Source organism: Erythrolamprus reginae, chromosome 5 (assembly GCF_031021105.1).
Source record: "Erythrolamprus reginae isolate rEryReg1 chromosome 5, rEryReg1.hap1, whole genome shotgun sequence".
NCBI lineage: Eukaryota > Metazoa > Chordata > Lepidosauria > Squamata > Dipsadidae > Erythrolamprus > Erythrolamprus reginae.
Genome location: NC_091954.1, coordinates 114472417 through 114490966, shown reverse-complemented (window position 1 = coordinate 114490966; position 18550 = coordinate 114472417). Strand labels below are relative to the sequence as shown.

The 18550-nt window shown below is 40.5% G+C and overlaps 1 protein-coding gene across 1 annotated transcript in view; it reads left to right on the top strand.

Annotated features, from left to right (window-relative positions):
* Nucleotides 1-9748: 9748 nt before the first annotated feature.
* The window catches only part of CHRNG (cholinergic receptor nicotinic gamma subunit), a 30651-nt gene continuing 21849 nt past the window's right edge, over nucleotides 9749-18550 (top strand). Inside the window, 6 exon segments of the mRNA XM_070754251.1 lie at nucleotides 9749-9869; nucleotides 13515-13654; nucleotides 14983-15027; nucleotides 16734-16781; nucleotides 16783-16844; nucleotides 17503-17655. Coding sequence (XP_070610352.1) covers nucleotides 9749-9869; nucleotides 13515-13654; nucleotides 14983-15027; nucleotides 16734-16781; nucleotides 16783-16844; nucleotides 17503-17655 — 569 coding nt within the window.

The following is an 18550-nucleotide window of genomic DNA, read 5'->3' as shown; positions in this document are numbered from 1 at the left end:
GAAGACAAAGGGATTTTTGTTTTTTACTGTTGTTATTTCTGTGGATTTTTATGATTTTTTTATATTTCAAAAAGTTAGTTTATTCATCTTAGCGGGTCCTGTCAATTTCTCCATCTGCAGAGGCCAATGCAAAACTTTCCATCTTTGTGCATAAATCTTGTTGCAGTGGTCATATCAACTTCATACATTTTATATAAATTATAAACTGAAATAATTTTCAGTTTTCGTCCAGCTCTGCACCCAAGGAGAAGTCTCAGTTGAACACAGGTAATCCTTCCAATCCTGACAATGGAAATTAAAGAAAGTTCAGCATCAACAATCCCTGTTCAAAAATAATAATCTGTGTTGAATCGTTTTTGGAATGTGATGGCGTTTCGCTGCTTTAGGACAGTGTTTCCCAAACTTGGCAACTTGAAGATATTTGATTTGATTTTATTGGATTTGCATGTCGCCCCTCTCCGTAGACTCGGGGTGGCTAACAACAGTAGTAAAAAGCATATGACAATCCAATATTAAAACAGTTAAAAACCCTTATTGTAAAACCAAACATACATACAAACATACCATGCATAAAATTGTAAAGGCCTAGGGGGAAAGAGTATCTCAGTTTCCCCATGCCTGGCGGCAGAGGTGGGTTTTAAGTTGCTTACGAAAGGCAAGGAGGGTGGGAACAATTCTAATCTCTGGGGGGAGTTGGTTCCAGAGGGCCGGGGCCACCACAGAGAAGGCTCTTCCCCTGGGTCCCGCCAAGCGACATTGTTTAGTTGACGGGACCCGGAGAAGACCCACTTTGTGGGACCTAACTGGTCGCTGGGATTCGTGCGGCAGAAGGCGGTCCCGGAGATAAATGTTAAAGTTGCCAAGTTTGGAGACCCTTGCTATAAACTGGGTTTATTTTTAATGCTAGGGACTGGGCCTACCTCCTACCAGCTGTTGGGGCCAGCTGTTGTCTGGAAATAAGGTCAGGAGGCCAAATGTCAAGAAGTGCTCAAGGCCCTTGGGAAGCAGCTCTTTCTCGGATCAGGTCTCATTACATACAAAGCAGCTGAAGCCCCCCCCCTCCCCAGGCTGAGAATGCAAAGCCTCAGGGTGAGGTTACCTGACAGACAGCTGCCACCAGAGGCTTTCCGGGAGGGGAGGAATGATAAAAACCACTGCTATTGTGAGTTTCCTAAATACGCATCCATAAATAAATCACTGAACAATTAACTCACCCTTTGCATTAAACAGTCATTCTATAATGTTTCATAGATATATTTTACTATGAGTATATCCTCTATAACCTTCATCATGTATTTTACTATGTGTGTATATATATTAATTTTCAAATTCAGCAAAAAAACATGTGACATATATATATATATATATATATATATATATATATATATATATATATATACCCACTAAAACCCTCATTGTGTATTGGATTAAATAAATAAATAAATAAATGAATCAATCGATCGATCAATCAATCAATGAATCAATGAATGAATCAATGAATGACTCAATGAATGAGGGAATGAATGAATGAATCAATCAATGAATCAATCAATGAATCAATGAATGAATCAATGAATGAATGAAACAATGAATGAATGAATGAATGAATCAATGAATGAATCAATGAATGAATAAATAAATAAATAAATAAATGTTTCCCAGTTTCTTTAATAGAGTACAGTAGTACTGTAGAAAAAAAAAAAAAAAGATTTACTCTGAAAACATCCCCGGTGGAACTGCAGCTTGGGAATCATATACTTTGCTATTATCAGTTCCTAGTCATCTGGGCATTGAAGGTAGATTCAGTCAGATTTATGGACGTGTCAGCTGGAAGAAGTGAGCAGCAATGGTTCAAATCATCCCTACTGTCTCTCGAGCCAAGCCGAGATGGTCGAATTTCACCCGTGGGTGGTACCTGGCTCAATAGCACATACTGTGAGATGGATCTTGCATTCCTGCTAGACAATCAGTTAAATATGAGCCAGCAGTGAGCGTCAGCTGCCAAAGAAAAAGTTAACACAGTCCTAGGTTTCATCAACAGCCACTGCCGTTCAAGATCATGAATCAAGATTGCAGGAAGTGTTAGAATAGAATAGAATTTTATTGGCCAAGTGTGATTGCACACCCAAGGAATTTGTCTTGGTGCATATGCTCTCAGTGTACATAAAATAAAATATACATTTGTCAAGAATCATGTGGTACAACACTTAATGATTGTCATAGGGGTCAAATAAGCAATGAAGAAGCAATATTAATAAAAATCTTAGGATATAAGCAACAAGTTACAGTCATACAGTCAACATGGGAGGAAATGGGTGATAGGAATGATGAGAAAAACTAGTAGAATAGAAGTGCAGATTTAGTAGAAAGTCTGACAGTGTTGAGAGAATTATTTGTTTAGCAGAGTGATGGCGTTCGGGGGGAAAACTGTTCTTGTGTCTAGTTAATACCACTTTATAATACCTTGGGTAAGATTACAATTGAAATATTGCATCCACTTTGGGTCACCATGGCACAAAAAGAATGTTGAGACTCTGGAAAGAGTGCAGAGAAGAGCGACAAAGAAGATTAGGGGATTAGAGGCTAAAACATATGAAGAACGGCTGCAGAAACTGGGCATGTCTAGTTTAATGAAAAGAAGGACCAGGGGAGACATGATAGTTGTCTTCCAATATCTCAGGGGTTGCCACAAAGGAGAGGGAGTCAAGCTATTCTCCAAAGCACCTGAGGGTAGAACAAGAAGCAATGGGTGGAAGCTGAACAAGGAGAGAAGCAATTTACAACTAAGGAGAAATTTATTGACAGAACAATTAATCCGTGGAACGGTTTGCCTTCAAAAGTTGTGACTGCTCCATCACTGGAAGTTATTAAGAAATTGGACAGATATTTATTTGAATTTGTATAGGGAGCTGGATGAGAGGTCCTCCAAGGTGCCTCCCAACTATTTTAAATTAAATGGAAGAGTAATTTTTAATCCCAGTGAAATTAATTCAGTTTATTGAGTGCCATAATCGCTGTGTTCTTTTATTGGGGGGGGAGGTGTGTAATGGCCTTTCATTCTTTGCTTTATAGTGCATTGATCCAACATCTTTACTGAATGAAGCCCTTTAGATGCTCGAGCAGGTCATCTACATTTTCTAAAACCAAATCTATCTATCTATCTATCTATCTATCTATCTATCTATCTATCTATCTATCTATCTGTTTATACATCCAGCCATCCAGCCATCCTACCTATCCTATCTATCTATCTATCTATCTATCTATCTATCTATCTATCTATCTATCTATCTATCTATCCTATCTATCTATCTATCATCTACCTACCTACCTATCTCTCCTATCTATCTTCTTTCTTTCTTTCTTTATCTTGCAGATAACCTCCACTCAGTAAAAGACCTCGGAATACTAATATCAAATGACCTAAGTGCCAAAGTCCACTGCAACAACATCGTCAAAAAGGCTTTAAGTGTAGTCAACCTAATCCTATGCAGCTTTTGCTCCGGCAATCTCACACTAATTACCAGAACCTACAAACTTTCCCTAGACCCATCCTCGAATATAGCTCATCTGTTTGGAACCCTTACCGCATCTTGGACATTAACACCATTGAAAATGTCCAAAAATACTTCACCAGAAGAGCCTTTAACATACATAAGTGCACCAGAGTGCCTACCATCCTCTGTCCTGTAGTCTCTGCTATATCTCATATATCTTCTCTTCTATCTCTTCTATCTCTTTTATCTCTTATATTTTCTCCTATTCTTTCTAGTTATATTTTACTCCTATATTTCTCTTCTATACTCTCTTTGATACATTCTACTCGTATATATCCTCTATTATTGTGTATTATTGTGTATTGGACAAAACAAACAAATAAATAAATAAAATAAATAAAATCTTGGACATTAACACCACTGAAAATGTGCAAAAATACTTCACCAGAAGAGCCCTTAACTCCTCCACTTGAAACAGAACACCCTACAAATACCCTACGAATCAAGACTTACAATCCTGGATCTTGAAACCTTAGAACTACGATGCCTCAAACACGATCTAAGTATTGCCCACAAGATTATAGGCTGCAACGCCCTGCCTGTCAATGATTGCTTCAGTTTCAACCGCAACAACACAAGAGCACACAACAGATTCAAGCTTAATATTAACCGCGCCAAACTTGACTGTAAAAAATATGACTTTAGCAATCGAGTTATCAAAGCGTGGAACTCATTACCGGACTCCGTAGTGTCATCCCCTAACCCCCAACATTTTACTCTTAGACTATCTACTGTTGACTTCACCAAGTTCCTAAGAGGTCAGTAAGGGGCGTACATAAGTGCACCAGAGTGTCTACCATCCCCTGTCCTGTAGTCTCTCCTATATCTTGTATATCTTCTCTTCTACCTCTTTTATCTCTTATATTTTCTGCTATTCTCTCTAGTTATATTTTACTCCTATAAAATTTCTCTTCTATACTCTCTTTGATATATTCTAGTATATATATCCTCTGTAACCTTCATTGTGTATTATTGTGTATTGGACAAAACAAATAAATAAAATAAAATAAAATAAATAAAATATTACAACGGAGTCAGGTAGAGCATTCCAGGCGTTGACCACTCTGTTGCCGAAGTCATATTTTCTGCAATCGAGTTTGTCTCAAGGAAGCTGGCCTGCTCCAAAAAGACTGACATGGCTTCAGTGAATCCCAGCATCCAGACAATGAGCGAGCGGTGCCAAGTAACCTGAAACTAAAAATATATTGCCAAATAATAATGCTGAAAATATGCAGAGCTTATATTCCGCCTTGGAGGTCGCAAGGTTGGGAAATAGGATTCTCATTCAACAGAGGTACAGTACGTTGTAAGCTGGTGTCGGATTTTTTGTTTTTTGTTTGAACAGAAATAAAATGTCAAAAGATGGTTTGTTTGGGGTACTCCTTTTTTAAGGATGTTTGTACCATTCAAGAATAACAGAAGGGACCTTGGAGGTCTTCTAGTCCAACCCCCTTCTCAGGTAGGAAATTCTCTAACATTTCAGACAAGTGGCTGTCCAATCTCTTTTTAAAAACCTCCAGTGTTGGATTGCCCACAATTTCTGGAGACAGGTCATTCCCCTGATTAATTGTTCATATTACTAAGATTGTTCTTTAATAGATTTATTTGATTAACCCTGATGGATTGCATAAGCCGCTCCGAGTCTTCGGAGAGGGGCGGCATACAAATCTAATAAATAATAATAAAATAATGTTTTATTCCTATAATAAAATATAATATAATATAATGTAATAATGTAATAATAATAATATAATATAATATAATATAATAAAATATAATATAATATAATATAATATAATAAAATATAATATAATATAATATAATATAATATAATATAATATAATATAATATAATATAATATAATATAATATAATATAATATAATATAATATAATATAATATAATATAATATAATATAATATAATATAATATAATATAATATAATATAATATAATATAATATAATATAATATAATATAATATAATATAATATAATATAATATAATATAATATAATATAATATAATATAATATAATATAATATAATATAATATAATATAATATAATATAATATAATATAATATAATATAATATAATATAATATAATATAATATAATAATGTTTTATTCCTATATCTTATCTTCTCGTCTCTTCTTCACCTTCAACTGCAACAACACACGAGCACGAAGTCCATTTAAACTAAATGTCAACCGCTTCAAACATAACTGCAAAAAATACAACTTCAGCAACAGAGTAATCAATGCCTGGAATGCATTACCTGATTCTGTGGTTTCTACTCCTCACCCCAAAACCTTTAACCTTAGACTATCTACAATTGACCTCTCCCCCTTTCTAAGAGGTCTGTAAGGGGTGTGCATAAGCGCACCACTGTGCCTACCGTCCCTGTCCTATTGTCTTCTTTTGTTATTTTTTATCATTACTTATGTAATGTTTTATTTGTACAAATTAACACCCTATAATTGTTTGAATAAATAAATAAATAAATAAATAAAGTAAGTAAGTAAGTAAGTAAACAAACAAACAAACAAACAAACAAAAAAATAAAATAAAATAAAATATAAAATAAAATAAAATAAAATAAAATAATAAAATAAAATAATAAAATAATAATAAAATAAAATAAAATAAAAATAGAATAGAATAGAATAAAATAAAATAAAATAATAATAATAATAAAAATAAAAATAAAAATAAAAATAAAACATACCAGCTTTTGTTTCTGCCTATTGTAAAGAAACCAATTCCTTGTTCCCATTTTACAGATCGGAAAACGTTTTTTTTCCTTTTGCAACCTCTAAAAAGTAGACACATTGGATGGGTGTGGGCGTCATTAGCATCATTTTATTAGCAAGCAACACACACACACATACACCCTTTGGCACGCGAACCAAAAAAGCTTCGCCATCACTGTGCTATAGGAATTCTGATTGTTCTTCCCCACCGGAGAATAACGTAGCATGTTCCGACATTGCTAACTTGGCTCATTCATGGCGCAACAAAGTTAGCCTTGGCATTTTCTCAATCTTTCTCTGTCCAGGGCAGATCACCCGCCCCCCATATCACAACGAGGGCTTAAATTTTTCCGGTATCTAGGAAGGTGATGAGAACAGACAGTCCTTAAAAAGGGAACCCTCCCTCTTCGACACAGCATTGTTCCCAGCTATGGGCTGCCAACATCCCCCAAACAGCTGACAATGCCAAGCATAACAGCTGAGCCACAACTATCTTGGAATTGTGGGGAGGGGGTTTGCCGTGAGGGTAGGTGGGCGGATGGGGAAGGCAGGAGGGGCTGGGCAGTTGCTCAAAATAACGTCTCAGACCCTCCAGATTACATCAGTGACCACACTGCTGCTGAGGGACAAAGAAAGAATAGTGTACACAGGCATAGAACATGAGGATCAGATGCTCAAGTTTAGCTCTGATATTCAGCTTCCTTGCTGGTAAGTTAGCATCCGTGCAGATAATTAGCAGTTGATGGAGAGATAAGGTGGGATGGGAGGTGAAAGTTTGTTTTATTTTACTTTACTTTATTTACTTTACATTATCTTACCTTAATTAGTTTGGTTTGGTTTGGTTTGGTTTGGTTTGATTTAGGTTGGGTTGGGTTGGGTTGGTTGTTTAGTTTAGTTTAGATTTGATTCGATTAGCTGAGTTCAATTTAGTTTCGTTTAGTTGCGTTGTGTTGCTTAGTTTAGTTTAGATTTGATTCGATTAGCTGAGTTTAATTTAGTTTAGCTTAGTTTCGTTTGGTTTAGCTGTATTGTTTAGTTTAGTTTAGTTGCATTGTGTTGCTTAGTTTAGTTTAAATTTGATTCGATTAGCTGAGTTTAATTTAGTTTAGCTTAGTTTAGATTACATTCAATTCAATTAGTGTTTTTTTTTCTTTTGAAGTCGTTTCGCTTCTTACCCCATAAGCTTCTTCAGTTCTGACTGAACGGTGGAGAATGGAAGGATCGAGCTTGCAGAAAAACTGGTCATTAGCATCTTTTTTGGAGAGTCATTGAAGCCACTTAGAGGTTTGTCTGTGTCCTTGGGGTTGCCTGAATGGTGCAAATATCACAGGTGGCATGCGGAGTCATATCTGCTGGCATGCAAGCCGTTGCCTTAGCTCAGCTCCATTGCGTATGTGCGTGCTGGCCAGATAATTTTTCAGCTTGCACAGAGGCTCTTGGAAGACGTTTTTGGCCTCTGGAGCGCCTCTGGGGCAGCAGGAGAGGGCATTTTTGCCCTCCCCAGACTCCAAGAAAGCCTATGGAGCCTGGATAGGGTGAAAAAAAGGCCTGCTGAAAGTCAGAAAACCAGCCAAAAGTAATTTGGCCAGCGCACACATGCGTGCTGGAGCTGAGCTAGGGCAACCACTTGTGTGCCAGCAGATATGGCTCCACAGGCCACGTGTGGCACGTGTGCCATACGTTCACCATGACAGGTTTGGGAATACCTTCAGTCTCCCTTCCAATTCTGTGATTCTGTTATTTTGTTAAGATCCCTCTCCCAGTTACTATGCTACTATTGAGCCAGGTACCATCTGTGCATTTGCTTTTTCATCTGATATTTTAACCAAGGTTTAACATTTCATTAGCAAGCTCATTCCCCGTCTTCAGATACAATTCCTCCAGCTCTGGAGATTCAAAATCATTATTCATTTTAGAAAAATAATAATAATTCTCTGAGCCTATTTCTGTAAGTCTGGCCCTTCAATCCCATCTCTTTATTTGGTTTTTCCTCATCTCCCCGCGGAATTCATGCACATCCCTGTCAGAGAGAACGACAGAGCTCTGGGTTGATTTTTTTTTTCCTTTTTTCCCTTTGGTCACCTGTTGGCATCCCAGCATCTTGGCTGAACAGATGGGGTTCCTTTCTCCTCCCTTCATTCTGAACATATCCAAAGAACGGAAGAATACAAGAAAGCCTCGTCTTTCCCCAAATAGCGTTTGCTTGTTTTGAAGGCTTTTTTGACACCGTCTCTGTCACGGCTCGACATTTCTTGTCTTTAGGAAACTGTTTTACTAACGGTTCAGGGGCATCCACAGAGAGGGAGGAGGTTTGGGGAAGAAATATCCATCTGGTCCCACTCCACTCGAAACAGAATTCCCTACGAAAACAGACTAACAATCCTGGGCCTAGAAAGCCTAGAACTACGGCGGTGAGTATTGCCCACAAGATCATATGCTGAAACGTCCTACCGGTCAATGACTACTTCAGCTTCAACCGCAACAAAACAAGAGCACGCAACAGATTCAAACTTACAATAGTCTCACACAGGCTAATAATATCCATAATTACATCTTCCCTTATGTACATACCGGTATTTATACTGTATAGTCCTTTCTTCCTTATTCTATCATGTTGTATAAAATAGTCTTACCTCTTGTATGATAGTTTAACTTTCTTATCAATTATTCAAATTATTGGCATTATCATTGCATCCTTTACGTATTCTTTCAGCCATTCATATAATTTATTCCATACAATTCCATACTAAGTAATTTACTAAGTAATTTTATTTATTTATTTATTTATTTATTTATTTATTTATTCATTCATTCATTCATTCATTCATTCACTTACTTACTTACTTACTTACTTACTTATTTACTTACTTATTTACTTATTTATTTGTTTATTTATTTATTTTCTATGCCGCCCTTCTTGAGGCGACTCAGAGCAGCGTACAATGTCCAAGAGTTTGGAGTTTGGAGTCCAAGAATTTGGATTCTTCTTTTTAACTTTTGGTCTTTGTTAATTTGTTAATTTTTGGCACATTCCAATATTTTTCTAATTCTGTCACCACTTTTCCAAAATTGCGCATAGAGCATTCTAGCTGCCATGATGATGTGTATAATCAAATACTGTAGGGAATAGTGGGGAATGGTCCTTTGATGACTTGTGGACTTCAACTCCAACAATTGCTCAGCCAGCTGAGGAATTGTGGGAGTTGAAGTCCACAAGTCATCAAAGGTCCATGCTTCCCCATGCTGACTGAGGAATTCTGGGAGTTGAAGTCCACAAGTCATCAAAGGGCCATGATTCCCTGTGCTGGCTGAGGAATTCTGGGAGTTGAAGTCCACAAGTCATCAAAGGGCCATGATTCCCTGTGCTGGCTGAGGAATTCTGGGAGTTGAAGTCCACCGCCATCTTAAAAGAGCGCCCAAACAGAGAAATGCTGCCTTAACATGACCACCGTCAGAGAGAATGCCAAAGTGTGGATGGTAAACCTGAGGAGGAGCATTCGCTCGCGTCAAAATTCGGACTCCCACACACCCGTGCCAAGCAGAGGCAATTATCCTAATGGAGGTTAATCTGACAACGTTTCTCCCAAGGCTGAGCCCTTACCGTTTGTTGGGTGGTTGCTGCTTGCTAATAATTTGATAATGAAAAGGATTTTTTAAAAAAGTCATTAGCTGGGCAACGAACTGTGCACCAGATAGAGAGGGATTTCAGCCATCAACCGCAACGCTGTTTATTATTAATCAATTTGGACCGAAAACAAACTGTCCGCTTACCTAATTAAATGCTCATTTTAGACCTGAAATGGCCCAGAAGTGAATCTGTTATTGTGTTTATATTTCAAGGCAGACCAAATATGATCAAGCAGCCATGCGATAGAGAGATAGCTCATGAGGCAGATGAGCTTTGATTTTTCATAAAAAGAAAAGCACCTTTTCGCATTTTTTATTTATTTATTGTTAGAGTTGAAAGGGGCCTTGCATCAAGTCCAGCCCCCTGCTTGTTCTGTCGGGTTCTCTTGTAGACTCCTCCCAAAAATTCACAGGTACAAATTTCAGACACACACGTTTGAAAATTCAAAACAATGTTCTTTGTAATGAAAATTCACTTAAACCAAGCCCTCTTTTGGTATAGCAAAGAGCACTGGTCTCCAAACAAACTGGTAATTTGTACAAGTCCCTTATCAGTTCTGTGATACTTAGCTTGCAGCTGTGAGGTAATTCACAGTCCTTCTTCTTTCACAAAGTGAAACACACTTTGCTCTGGTTCAGTTTCAAAGCGGGGGGAAATCAGCACACAAAAGGTCAAAGTCAGCAAAGCAGTCACGAAACACAACAATCAGATAATCCTCCACAATGGCCAAACCCATAGACTGCTCTTTATAGCAGCCTCACTAATGACCACAGCCCCACCCAACCACAGGTGGCCTCATTTTCTTTGATAATAATCTCTCAGTTGTTGTTGCCTATGCATCGCTCTCCGCATGCGTGGCTGTATCATTAACTCTTGTTCTCAATCCAAGGAGGATCTAGATAATTGATCTCCTTCTGAGCTGTCTTCCCCACTCTCCTCCTCCCTGTCACTCATGTCTTCTTGGTCAGAGGAGCCTTCATCAGCAGATTCCACCAGGAGCAAAACAGGCCTGCAGCATGTGGATGTCTCCCCCACATCCGCAGTCCTTGGGGCAGGAGCTGGGCCAGAGCTAACTACAACACTGCTTAAGCAGGAAATCCTATAGCACCCCAGCCAAATGGCAGTCCAATCTCCTCTTGAAAGTGTCCAGAGTTGGGCAGTTCACAACCTCCGCAGGCAGGCCGTTCCACTAGTTGATCACTCTGACCGTCAGGAAGTTCTTCCTTATTTCTAGGTTGACTCTCTCCTTGGTCAGCTTCCAACCATTGTTCCTTGTCCGGCCCTCTGCTGCCCTGGAAAATAGTGTGATCTCCTCCTCTCAATGGCAGTCCCTGTAGACTGCTATCATGTCCCCTCTGGTCCTCTTTTTCTCTAGGCTATCCATGCCCAGTTTCCACAATCTTCGTAAGTCTTGGTTTCAAGTCCCCTAATCATTTTGGTTGCTCTTTTCTGCACCTTCTCCAGAGTTTCTATGTCTCTTTTGAACTGTGGTGACCAGAACTGGATGCAGTACTCCAGGTGTGGTCTGACCAGGGCGTAGTAGAGTGGTATTAATACTTCCCTGGTCTTGGTATGTATTCCTGTATTGATGCAGCTTAGGATAGTGTTGGCTTTTTTGGCCGCTGCTGCACATTGCTGGCTCATGTTTAGTCAATTATCCACCAAGACTCCGAGATCTCCTTCACAATCACTACTAAGTGGGGTTTCTCCCAGGCTGTATGTTAGAAAATTCCCCAGACCAAGAGAATAAAAGGAAAACTCAGTATTAACAACATAGTATAGAAAATATAGAAAGGTATAGAAAACATAGAACACATTTGACCGACATGATCATACAGGGACCTGGAAGGGTACCCATGTTCCTCTGAAGGTAAATTAATCAACTACAGTAGTCCCTCGCTATACCGCGCTTCACCTACTGCGGCTTCACTTCATCGCGGGTTTTCAAGAAATATTAATGAGAAAAATCATTCGCGGATCTTCGCTGGTTTGCGGGTTTCTGAGGAAGTCAATCAGCAGATTTAAACAGCCCACCGAACTCGATCGGCAGGTTTTTCAAAAAAATATATCTAAAATTGTAAATACTGTATTTAAATACTGTATCTAAAATAAATACTGTGTGGGAAGGGTTTATAAACACTTAAAACAATGAAAACTTACCAAACAATTACAATATAAATACTTAAATAAGTACTATCAGTCGATAAATTCCCCATCGCGGATTTCACCTATTGCGGCCGGGTCTGGAACGTAACACCAGCGATAGGTGAGGGACTACTGTACAGGGATCATCTTATATAGGTTTCTTGACGTCGTTTACACCCCTTCCTTCTGTCCATAGTCTGTCCATATATGGAGTTGTTTTTCTGTTATTTCACCACATTTCATCATATTTCCTAGGAACTTACTAAATCACTTTATCATGTTGTTTTTCCCCTTTTCTTTGATTGTTTCCTGGCTTGGAATTTGCGGTCACTTCGTCCTTAATGCATCATGGACATCATTCCTAAGAATTTTATATCCAAACATAGTCATGTTTCCCTCCTGTTTTGCAATCCCTTCCTGGCAAGGCCTGCTGTCTCTGAAACCAAGGTTCATAAAGAGTTCATTACGCTAATGATGAGCCGGGGTGGCGCAGCAGGTAGAGTGCTGTACTGCAGGCCACTGAAGCTGACTGTAGATCTGAAGGTCAGCGGTTCAAATCTCATCACCGGCTCAAGGTTGACTCAGCCTTCCATCCTTCCCAGGTGGGTAAAATGAGGTCCCGGATTGTGGGGGCAATAGGCTGGCTCTGTTAAAAAGTGCTATTGCTAACATGTTGTAAGCCATGCTGAATCCAAGGAGAAGGGCGGCATAAAAATTGAATAAATAAGTAAATATATAATGTTCTTATGTCTAGGCCCTATATGTTTCTTACAACGTATGTGTGTCTAGGTTTTTTTTTACCTAGGTGAAGGACTTTGCTCTTGTCGACGTTGAATATCACTTTGTTAGTATGGGCCCACAGTGTTAGTCTGTCTTAGGTCTATATGTAAGATAGCATATGTAAGATAGCTACAAGTCTACTGAAGTTGTAGAAAGCTTAGAACTACGGTGCCTAAAACACGATTTAAGTATTGCCCACAAGATCATATGCTGCAACGTCCTACCGGTCAATGACTACTTCAGCTTCAACCGCAACAACACAAGAGCACACAACAGATTCAAACTTAATATTAACCGCTCCAAACTTGACTGTAAAAAATATGACTTTAACAATCAAGTTGTCGAAGCGTGGAACTCATTACCGGACTCAATTGAGTCAACCCCTAACCCCCAACATTTCTCCCTTAGACTCTCCATGATTGACCTCTCCAGGTTCCTAAGAGGTCAGTAAGGGGCGTACGTAAGTGCAGTAGTGTGCCTTTCGTCCCCTGTCCAATTGTCTTTCCTTTATCTCATAAGTCCCCATCTCCTGGTGAGGTGATTGGCCCAAAGTCGCCCAGCCAAAGTTACCCAGCCAGCTTTCATGTCTCAGGTGGGACTAGAACTCCCCGTCTCCTGGTGATGTTGTTCACATCCCTCTTTCTTCCTTTCCAGTCGTCCTGAGCCGGAACCAAGAGGAACAGCTTTTCAATGACCTGATGGTCAATTACAACCGGAATTTTCGCCCAGCATCAGAGAAGGGGGACATCGTAAATGTTTCTCTCAAGGTGACCCTCACCAACTTGATCTCCCTGGTAAGGAACGGGGTTGTCATCCTTTCTTGTGGACCAAAGAACGTCCCACCTTTTTCCTTCTCAAAGTCTCCAGAAAGAGCTGCTTTACGACTGGTGGACTTCAACTTGAGCCATGCTGGCTCAGGAATTCTGGGAGTTGAAGTCCACAGGTCATAAAAGGATCATCATTCCCTACCCCTCGTCTAAAAGCAGGAGAACAGAGACACCGGATGTCCTACGCAGCTGAAGAATGTATAACTCCTGCGTATCAGTTTATTTTATTTATTTATTTATTTATTTATTTATTTATTTATTTATTATATTTGTCAAACAAGTATAGAACTATAGTTTGTAGTAACATAACAAAGTATAAAGATGTGATTAAAAGGATAATAGGACAGTAGGACAGGGACGGTAGGCACTTATGCACGCCCCTTACAGACCTCTTAGAAAAGGGGAGAGGTCAACTGTAGATAATTGGAGGTCGTCAAAAATATGAAGAACGGTTGCAAGAACTGGGCATGGCTGGTTTAATGAAAAGAAGGACCAGGGGAGATATGATAGCAGTGATCCAATATCTCAGGGGTTGCCACAAAGAAGAGGGAGTCCACCTATTCTCCAAAGCACCTGAGGATAGGACAAGAAGCAATGGGTGGAAACTAAACAAGGAGAGAAGCAACTTAGAACTAAAGAGAAATTTCCTGAAAGTCAGAACAATTAATCAGTGGAACATCTTGCCACCAGAAGTTGTGAATGCTCCAACACTGGAGTTTTAAAGAAGATGTTGGATAACCATTTGTCTGAAGGAGTGTAGGGTCTCCTGCCTAAGTAGGGGGTTGGATTAAAAGACCTCCAAGGTCCCTTCCAACTCTGTTATTCTATTCTATTATTCTACTCTACTCTACTCTACTCTACTCTACTCTATTCTACTCTACTCCACTCCACTCCACTCCATTCCATTCTATTCTATCCCTTCTCTATTCTATTCTATTCTATTCTATTCTATTCCATTCCATTCCATTCCATTCTTCATCTCCTTCCCTGAAGTTCAAGGGCCAAGGTCACCCAGCTGGCTTTTATGCCAAAGGAGAGATTAGAACTCACCATTTCCCGGTGATTAGTCCAAAAATCACCCATCTGGCCTACATTTCCAAAACAGGACTAGAACTCACTGTCTCCTGGTGATTGGCCCAAAGTCCCCGCCTTTCATGCCTAAGGAGGGACTAGAGTTCACCATCTCCTGGTGATTGGCCCAAAGTCATCCAATCAGTTTTGAAGCCTGGTAATTGTTAAGTGAATGGTCATTCATTGAAGATAACCTGTAATTCCATTTTTTTGTGCTTTTCCAGAACGAGATTGACGAGGCTCTCACAACGAACGTGTGGTTAGAGCTTGTAAGTAAAGACCCAGGACCTGCTGTCGGCCTGCTGTTTAGTTGTTAATTGTAGTTTCTTTGTACCCCTGTGGCCTCAGTTCCTAAGTGTTCTGGTTTCAGGCTAAATTCAGATAATAATTGGAATAAATGATTGCTCAATGCATGTCTTTGTAAAACATAACATCTTCTTTATTTCTCCATTTCTCCCATTCATACATCAGCTCACAGTGTTTTCTTTTCTCATCTCTATCTTTAGTACGGTAGTTAAGTAAATTATCTTGGTGGTAACATGAAAACATTCCACAAGTCATTCTAAAATTTATGGGCTGATCAGTGCTAGCCAAGAGTCATGAAATCAGGTAATAAATCACACATTGATAACTTACGCTCCGGAGCTTGTCTTGGACGTGTCCATTTTGGGATGGCAAGATTGAACAAAATCAGTTTCTTCTTCCGTTCACACCCGGATGTGAGGTAACTGATTAACCAGTTCCTCACCTTCTAATATCTCTTCCCTGAGACTTGTTCTAACCTCTTCTGAGAACATCTGAAGTAAGGGGTTGACCCACCTCCAGTCCTCCTCGCTCAATACTGAATGCATCTCTTCATCAATTGACTCCCCCCTCCTCCACCTCTTCACTAACATACCTTTCTATCTGTAAATCAGGCCCATCTGCCAATTCAAAATCGCTCTCTACTTTGGAATCTGAATAATCCTCAGGCTGAACGGGAATATACATAACTTTATTATTATTATTTATTATTATTTATTAGATTTGTATGCCGCCCCTCTCTGTAGACTCGGCGCGGCTTACAGCAATGATAAAAACAATATATAATAACAAATCTAATAGTAAGAATCTAAAATAACAATAATACATTTAAAAAGTCTAAAAAACAAGAAACCCCAAAATATAAAAACATACATACAGTCATATCATAGGGGAGGGGGAGATGTTTCAGTTCCCCCACGCTTGACGACAGAGGTGGCTTTAAGGAGTTTACAAAAGGCAAGGAGGGTGGGGGCAGTTCTAATCTCTGGAGGGAGCTGATCCAGAGGGTCGGAGCCACCACAGAGAAGGCTCTTCCCCTGGGTCCCGCCAAATGACATTGTTTAGTTGACGGGACCCGGAGGAGGACCAACTCTGTGGGACCTAACCAGTCGCTGGGATTCGTGCGGCAGAATGCGGTCTCGCAGATACCCTGGTCCGGTACCATGAAGGGCTTTATAGGTGATGACCAAACACTTTTAATTGTGACCGGAAACTGATCGGCAACCAATGCAGACTGCGGAGTGTTGGAGTAACATGGGCATATTTGGGAAAGCCCATGATTGCTCTCACAGCTGCATTCTGCACGATCTGAAGTTTCTGAACACTCTTCAAAGGTCGCCCCATGTAGAGAGCGTTACAGTAGTCGAGCCTCGAGGTGATGAGGGCATGAGTGACTGTGAGCAGTGAGTCCCAGTCCAAATAACACTAAGTATCTGATAGACTGGTGGTAAATCAACACTCCTAAGTACTTGATAGGTTGGTGGTATTGATTTACCACCAGCCTATCAGGTAATATCAACACTCCTATTGACCTGACAAGGGGCCCGTTTCCCAAAATTCAATCATTGCTCTGGCTTTTTTTGTCTCTGCTCGGACAACAATCATAGTAGTTATAATACTGTTGGTCAATATTTCCCAAGCCAATATGAGTAATCAAGCTTGTTGTTGCCAGAAATGGAGAGATTACCGTCTGCAGTGGGATCCGGAAGAGTACGGCAACCATCAGCTGTTTACGGATTCCGTCGACGTTGATCTGGCTGCCAGATTTAGTCCTGGAGAACAAGTCAGTAGTCTGCAAAAGTTGGTTTTGCTTTCGGTGGCAACCCTTTGTGTAATACATGTCCTAATCTGGTTGGAGCCTTCCATAGATCCATAGGGGATCAATTTATTTTATTTATTTATTTATTTGATTTTTATTCCTCCCTTCTCCTTAAACTCAGGGCGGCTTACATGTTAGCAATAGCACTTTTTAAACAGAGCCAGCCTATTGCCCCCACAATCCGGGTCCTCATTTGACCCACCTCGGAAGGATGGAAGGCTGAGTCAACCTTGAGCCGGTGATGAGATTTGAACTGCTGACCTTCGATCTACAGTCAGCTTCAGTGGCCTGCACTACAGCACTCTACCTGCTGCGCCACCCTGGCTCCTTATCATGCAAAAGTTCATTTATTTCAATAATGCAACTTAAAAGGTGAAACTAGTGTATGAGAGAGACTCATAGTTCAAGCCTTGAATTGTCATAATTGCGATGATTATGGGGGTACAGCTCATGAAAACCCCTAATCCATAATCTCAGAAAATCAGAATATTATTACTACCAGTCGCACTGATGATGTCACCCTCATTGGGTCGTTAAAAACGTCTGCAAGAAAAACAAGGAAGTGCAGAGAGCACTGAGGGGTCCCTCGTTTCTGATCTCTTTCCACCCTTCTTTCTTGCAGCATCGACGGGGTCTTCGATGTCGCCTTGTACACCAATGCTTTGCTGTATCCCCCCGACGGGAGCGTCAGTTGGCTGCCCCCAGCTATTTACCGGAGCGTCTGCTCCATTGTTGTCACCTACTTCCCCTTCGACTGGCAAAATTGCTCCATGGTGTTCCAGTGAGTGCTGAATGCTCTCTATGGGGTAGGGGAAGGGGTGGGCTGCCCGGGTGTTTGCAGGGGTTTGGGATAACTTCGGTGGTTATTGAAACGGATGTCCATGTGCCACCTCTATGTTGGTTGAGGCAGGCAGGATTCCCTTGGGTCCCATTTGTTGGGGGTCAAGGGAAAGGGAGAGTCTTGTCTTCTCTTTCTGCTCAAGATCCCCATGGACAATTGGTGGGGCCACTGGTGTGCACAGAATGCTGGATTCGATGGGCTTTGGCCTGATTCAGCATGGCTCTTCTTATGTTATTATGTCCTTCCTTCCTTTTCCTTTCTTCCCTTTTCCTCCCTCCCTCCCTCTTTCCTTCCTTCCTTCCTTCCTCTCTCCCTTATTGAAATAAATGTCCAAAGTGCAGGCTCTGGTGTTGCTTGAGGCAGGCAGGATTCCCTTGGGTACCATTTGTTGGGGGTCAGGGGAAAGGGAGGTTTGGCCTTCTCTTTCTGCTCAAGATCCCCATTGGACAATTGGGGGTGTGACACAGAATGCTGGACTCGATGGGCTTTGGCCTGATTCAGCATGGCTCTTCTTATGTTCTTATGTTCCTTCCTTCCTTCCTTCCTTCCTTCCTTCCTTCCTTCCTTCCTTCCTTCCTTCCTTCCTTTCCCTCCCTCCCTCCTCCCTCCCTCCCTCCCCTCCTTCCTTCCTTCCTTCCTTCCTTCCTTCCTTCTCTCCCTTATTGAAACGTAATGTCCAAGTGCCGCCTCTATGTTGCTTGAGGCAGGCAGGATTCCCTTGGGTCCCATTGTTGAGGGTCAAGGGAAAGGGAGGGTTTGGCCTTCTCTTTCTGCTCAAGATCCCCATGGACAATGGGTGTGACACAGAATGCTGGACTCGATGGGCTTT